The sequence below is a fragment of the Etheostoma spectabile genome, unplaced genomic scaffold (genome assembly GCF_008692095.1).
Source record: "Etheostoma spectabile isolate EspeVRDwgs_2016 unplaced genomic scaffold, UIUC_Espe_1.0 scaffold352, whole genome shotgun sequence".
Classification (NCBI taxonomy): domain Eukaryota; kingdom Metazoa; phylum Chordata; class Actinopteri; order Perciformes; family Percidae; genus Etheostoma; species Etheostoma spectabile.
Window position 1 is genome coordinate 329,404 of NW_022605591.1, and position 6,924 is coordinate 336,327.

At 41.1% G+C, this 6,924-nt stretch overlaps 2 protein-coding genes across 3 annotated transcripts in view; both read right to left on the minus strand.

The window, feature by feature from the left end:
• The window catches only part of dvl2 (dishevelled segment polarity protein 2), a 24,887-nt gene extending 20,070 nt beyond the window's left edge, over positions 1-4,817 (minus strand). For both annotated transcript variants that reach the window (XM_032511335.1, XM_032511336.1), the window contains exon 1: positions 4,281-4,817. In XM_032511335.1, coding sequence (XP_032367226.1) covers positions 4,281-4,441 — 161 coding nt within the window. In that variant the 5' untranslated portion in view covers positions 4,442-4,817. The remainder of the gene's footprint in view (positions 1-4,280) is intronic.
• Positions 4,818-5,515: 698 nt separating this feature from the next.
• si:ch73-335l21.2 (RING finger protein 223) overlaps positions 5,516-6,924 on the minus strand; it is a 6,383-nt gene continuing 4,974 nt past the window's right edge. The window contains exon 2 of the mRNA XM_032511370.1: positions 5,516-6,715. Within this exon, the coding sequence (XP_032367261.1) occupies positions 5,982-6,626 (645 nt within the window). The 5' untranslated portion in view covers positions 6,627-6,715 and the 3' untranslated portion in view covers positions 5,516-5,981. The remainder of the gene's footprint in view (positions 6,716-6,924) is intronic.

The following is a 6,924-nucleotide window of genomic DNA, read 5'->3' on the forward strand; positions in this document are numbered from 1 at the left end:
GATTTATTATTTCCAAATAGAGCTATACATGTCATCTTTTAAAACTTACTTTTTCTTTTTTCATATTGCAATATATATATCGCAGGGGAAAAAATATTGCAATGTAATATTTTCCAATATCGTGCATGCCTAGTGATATTTCAAGTTTGAGCTAATATTGCCCATCTGTTCATGTGCGCTGGAAGAGTTTCTGTTTATTGAATGCGTTATTCAGTGCAAATATAAATCGAGAATGTAGTTTAATCTCAGTAATGATGGTTGATTAGGTTAGTACTGTCGCTCTGTCACAGGCAAACATTCCACTGTACTGTACTAATCAGAGAGATCTGACTCAGTCTCAACTTTACGGCACCGTAGTTATGTGAAAGTAGTTTAAGTTGTAATGTACTGCCCCTACCATTAGCAGCTTATAATGCTGTATTGACAGAGGGCATGTATGCCTGATCGTTTCTTTGTTAACTGTTAGCCTAAAGTAGTAGAAAAAATACCCCAAAAAACCACCCACGCCACAGACAACGATATCATCGTCCATCACGGCATTTTAATGTAAACATCGTCAACTGCCAATTTAGGAGACATCGCCCAACCCTAGTCAGCATCCATTTGATACAAGCCTTCCGTGAACACACACACCCCCTCCTCCACGCAGTTGCAAATAGCTAAGGAGGACACTCAAACTTTGTGCGGGAAAGTCCCTGGACAACCCAATCTTCTGAACTTATAGCCATAGTGATTAATACAGGGAGAGTTGTGTGGCGCTAATAGTCTTAATTAGCTTTGTAGCAACTCATTAGGCAATGGCTTGAATGTAACAGATGTTCATTAATATCAAAAAGTTAAGCTTTAAGCTTCTAATTGAATCATAAATACAAAATCCATTTGTAATGAAAGTACAATTATATCAATGGTATTATACTCTGGTCTTATCGGCTTACCAAAATACCACCCTCACTATGAATCACAGCAGATATTAAAGTAAAGAACAACCTTAATTTCTTTCTTTCAGCAAGTGATTGACGCCATGAAATTTCTGTAACCGCAATGAGCTAAAACTAACTGCTTTTGAGGCTCCTTGACAAATTACACAACCCAGTAAACTCAATATGCATAAAAATACAATACACATAAAAACAATAACCTCTCAGTAACAGCCACTGCGAGAGCCTGGTGTCCACATGGCCAAAGCTCTTCTTAAAGTAAACACACTTGCACTGGCTCCTCCATAGTCTTCCTCCATGTTTGTCAAAAACACAGCATTCAGCTATGTAACCCCCCCCTTGCAGTCTGCCACTATGTTATTAAAGTAGTTAACTGGGACAGAGGATGGGTATGAGTGCTACAGAGAGGACATTTGACTGCTCCTCTTCAAAAGTTTTCTTTTAACCGGCTTCATCTGCCAGTGTGCCTCCTCTTATGTGGATACTTGGTCAGGCTCCACTGAGCTTTAGTAAGCAGCTGTTGAGAGCTGGTTTTGTGGGTGAGTGTAAGCATATGGCCAGATTGTTGTGGACACTGGTGGAGAACTGTTGCAGGAAGACTTTGCTTTTGAGAACTGTGTGTGGGGCTACCGTATGTTAGTTAAACACATTTTTCCTCCATTATTTAAAGTTTCCCCCTCATGCTGCGAGAAACTGCATCTAGATAGCAGATGAACAGATGTAACATTCTTCTCCTGAGAGTGTAATTGTCTTCATTCCTTGGCCCTCCAAACAAACAAGTGAACACAGTGGAGAATCATTACAAACACACTCTAAAATGCCTTGAATAATGCACAAACAACCCAGAAATATGCAGAGTCCTATTGGATTTACCCCCATTTCACTTTTTTTCCAGTCCCTTGCTACCATCAAATTATTTACACCCAACACAGCATCACCTTTCTTACAATGAATCTTACTTATACAGCTCCCTGATGCCCCTTACAGCAGACGTACATAGAAGAATATCTACTAACTCTGAAAGACCACCACCCCAGTCTTTTTCCCTTTTCTTCTCCCTGTTGACACCCCAGACAGCCAGAAAGTGATCTCTGTCCAGCCCTAAGTTCCCAGCACCGGCCCTGGCTTTCTCTGCTCCATGGATCTCCCCCACTGGCACACATAGACAGCGCTGGTTGACAGCTGGCCCCGCACCGGGGTAAACGAAAACACACTATTACACACTCCTTTCTTGGGTTGGGGGGGGGGGGGGGGGGGGGGGGGGGGGGCATCTCTGCTTTGATTGGACAGCTGACTAAGAGCTATGTTTGAAACTTTTCATCTGAACTCAGTTGGAGATATTCAAATGAGAGAGTGTGATGCCAGGCAGCGTAGTTTAAGTTCAGAAATGTAATTTTTTTTCAAACATACTCTCTTTAAGAGAGTTTGGTGTGGGTGTCTTGAAATTATGACTTTTTGCCTTATGGAAAAAAACAACATTGTGTGCTCAGGTACAAGCACACAGAGTGTAAACATGTCCTATCCTCTGTTACACAGAGACACGCTCTTAATTTGACAGCTAACTTGGAAATTAAACTGGTAATTGTGGTAAGGCTAGTCAAGTTCAAATCATTAATGGAGACCATTAGAGTGTAAAAAGAAGGTCTCACGGATATTACTTTACAGATAAAAAATTTTCAAGTTTGGTTTTTAGATTCAAATGTACTCACAGTTGCCAGTTTATTAGGTCCACCTAGCTAAAAACATATGCAGTCAAATACAAAAGTCCTTTCATAAATCCTACCTTCATTAAGGTTAACAGTTTTAATGTGTTCATTTAAATGTATGATCACTTTGGAGGCTGTAGTCTATGGGCTTGTTGAACTACATTGCATTACAGAGACACAATATGGTGTGTTTAATATTTGCCTAGTCTCATTTATATAAATGGAGTAGACAATGGCTATTTTTCATAGAAACAATATAAGCTAAATGACCTGTCAATCACTTTGAGCTCTAAGAACTTGAAATGGACTTTTTTCACAATTGTCTGACATTTGTTTGACCAAGGGATTAATTAATAACATTGCTAGGCCACATAGTCCGATCAAGGATAATTTCTGATATAATAATAAAAAGCAAGCTGCTCGCCTCAGGGGGAAAAAAATAATTTTACCTGATAAATAACTGATATTATTAAAATAGCATCAATACATGTTTGTGGATGTAATGACTGATCACTAAACTTCTCATTTCAACAACCACACGTGGAGTATTTGTAAATAGCACTCACAGATTTTGTCAAAGGAATCTCTCAACAAGTCAGTTACTGGTGTTATTAATATTCAAATGATATGCATCTGAGGAGAAGCTCTAGCCTGCCAGCTCTGTCAAGGCCCGATGAAAAGTTATCCCATCAATTTTATCTTGGTGTTTGAGCAGATATTGCAGCCCCTTTGGCACAGGCTCCGATGGTGCCATCCAAAGAGGAAAAGAGCCCAGCTTTAATAATCGTCCAAGACTACAATGTATTTAACGGAAGCCCTAAGGGTCGCACTGGGTGAATAAACCACAAACATGCATTCCTCTGCAGGAAAATGCAGAGCAGCTACACAGAAAAAAAAGATTAATTGATAGAGAAGAGGAGACAGCTCTTTTTGTAAGAGTAGATTGTGAGAAAGGGGAGAGGAAGATAGGAAGCCAGGGAATAAAGGGTGGCAGGCCGGCCAAAGTGTTAAAGAGGGGAGACAAAACCCTGGCTTCAGTCCCAAAAGAAAGAAAAGGCGAGGATTTCACAAGATGATGGACTGAAGGAGGGAGGGAGGGATGAGGATTAGGGAAAAGAAAAGCAGCAGGGACAGGGAATGTCTCCCATTGTAATGATGATGTTTTTACTGAGAAATGTCCCAGCCTACATACCATTAGTATTTATACAGCCACTTGGATATTCATAGTCATAGTCATTATTAGAACATTACAGTTTCTGATTAGGGATTAAAAAGGCGACGTTCCTGGTTGGCTTCATTCAAGTGTATTATCCCTCTAACATTATTCCCTGTAACAAATACACGACAACCGGTCACAAGATGGGATTGCATGACTTTTTTGACACGCAGACAGGCATACATTTCATTCAAGATTTGTTTTTTTAATTAACCAAGCATTTAAGTGTTTACGTATGCGAAGTAAATCCTCCTCCACTCAGCGGATTGTTTTCTAACTTTTGTCACACCATTTAAGTATATTTACTCTTACTACCTTAGCTGTTCACAACCTTTAACAGCTTTCATCACTCCTCATTTTGCATGCAAACTACAAAGATCTTCTCTGACCAAGGAAAAAAAAAATATCACAGCAGCTCACCCGAAGTCTTGGTCCATAGACTTGAAGAAGAATTTGTAGTTCGGCTTGTTTAAGACCTGTTTAAAATCCAGCAAAGTGATATTTTCGGCTGCAATAGGTATCTTCACCAAATACGGCGTCTCCTCTTCGTCGATGTGATAAATTATTTTGGTTTCCGCCATCTCTATGGTTGCTCTTTTCCAAACTGGAAGTTGCCACAAGAAACACACTATGAGGCGAGGTAGCGTTAACTTTGTTGGGTAGTTAGCTAGCGGCGCAGCTAGCTAGGTGGCTAACGACACTGCAGAGGTGAAACGATGATGGCCACTGAGATTTTCTGTCCGAGCCAGAGGACGTAAAGCCTTGTAACCCTGCTCAGAAGCTCGCTCTCCGACTTTAAAAAAGTAAAACACTCGCATTCCCCCGCATTGTTACCGACGGGCGAAAAACGACGGACAGGCTACATTCACAGGATCTAACTACCAACAACTTTTCCCCTAACAAAAACATACAGAGGAGGGGGGCTAAAAACTTTTCACCACTTTTTGCGAGCCAACGCGGCGTGTGACGTAAGCACGTACCCTCCCTTTTTTACGTACTCTCCCAACCTCCCCCAACATTTTTTATTATTTAAAATATATGTAACTTTTAATGGAGTAAATAAAAGGCTACAATATGTATCTCCAGAATGTAGAATAGTAGTATAGCCTAAGTATAAAGTAGCTTAAAATGGAAATACTCAAAGTACAAGTAGCCTACTTCAAAATTGTATTTAAGTAGGCCTACAGACAGTAGGCTACTAAATGATCAGGCTATAGAACAGCTTGTAGGCTACACATTCATAGACCTCCTACTTTTCATACTGCTGTTTAAATGCTTCTGTTACCCCCCTTTGTTATTGTTGTATTGAGAAATATAGCCTCGTTTTGTGTTTTTCTATTAGTTTATTTAATGGATTTTTCTTTCATGATTCTAGATTAACAAATTGAACCTTGAGCCAGATAAACTGTATTACCGAGGTGGAAAAATTAAATAATTGTGACAAAAATACTAATTTTAAATAAACTCAATGTCTTGCTTTTTAAAATGTATTTATTAAAAGTTAAAAAAAGTACTATAAAGTATTATTTTTCTGTCAAACTGTGAACCAAATTGTCTTTGCCTAGGGGCCCCTACAGCCCCAAAGCAGATTTTCTGTATCACATACGTTTGAAACGCTGGTGTTTGCTAAAAGGGGCAAAAGAATGTAAGGAATCCACAATTGTGCACACTTTTATTAGCCCATGCCAAGTTTTGGTGATTTTTTAAATGTACACACCTGACATAGTGTAAATATGTTATGCAAGGTATATTTAATAAATGTATGCATTGGCATCAGGACAGCCATCAGCTAACAACAATATTCAACAGGAAGACAGAAAACTTTATAAATCCTTAGCGAAGACAGACCATTTAGTATTTAATCACTTTTTCATTCACTGTGATATCAGTTCTACATTTCCAAATGAACCACTAGAGGGAACTCTTCATCTATATATCATCAAGAGCAACACATGCTGAGTAAGGCTTGGTGTAAGTGGTGGTATACTCTAAATAACATTAACATTTTAGTTTGTCCATTACTACAGGGTAAATAGCAAACACAGTGGTCAAAGAATATATTAAAATATAGATTCAAAAAACACAATTTGTGTTTTACATTCTCTAAAATCCTTTTTCCTATCAAAGTTTCCTATTAAAGAAATGTGGCCCAAACATCACTCCAATCACACAGGTAATCACAAACAGCACCCAGAAGGTGACAGCCAGCAGTTGCACACATAACAGGGTATTCTTGCTCTGCTCTATGACTTCCTCTTCACCCACTACGCCTGGAGCCGTGCCATACAACCTGCTCGGGTGCATCTGCTGCACTCGCAGGCTGAGTGTGGGCAGGATGACGTAGCTGGTGTCTCTGCTGTCACCCTCCACAGAGAGCACCACTCTCTGGTTGACAGCGGCTAGGCGTGTTGCCTTGGTCACAGGCAGGCGGAAGGCCACATGGGGTAGCCTGGCCAGGATGCGGGAGTTGCAGGGTAAGGAGAGGGCATCCCCAGTCTCCAGAGGGGTAGGTTGGCGGCAGAGGGGGCAGGGGATAGCTGATGGGCTGCGGAGGTTGGGGGGCTTGCAGGGGCAGAGCTGGATCCTCTGGAGGCACTCGGTGCAAAAAACATGGAGACACTGCAGCATCCGTGGGCGTTTGTTGTACTGGTTGTACTCCTGGTAGCAGATGGGACACTCCACATCCATGGGCTCCCCAGTGGTGGTGCTGAGGCTGGGTGTTGCAGCAGCTGGATCATCCTGCTGGTCAGCTGGGACAACATCCATGGTGGGAGGGAAGGTGAGTGCACGGAGTTGGCTTGGGTGCTCAGTGATGGCAAGACGCAACTTGTAGATGAATCAGAAGATTGTAAAATCTGTAAAGACAAAACAACTTCAGCTAAAATTAAGAGAACCCCAGAGGATTAAGTGGCTTTAAATGCCGGGATTTGCTCTCCCTGGGATGCAGGTTAATTTCTTCTAAGTTTTATGAACAGATTCCATAGCCCATGAGTCATAGTATTCCTCCATTTAACCACTCAGCCTTCCACCATCTAACAATCCCCCCCCCCCCCCCCCCCCCCCC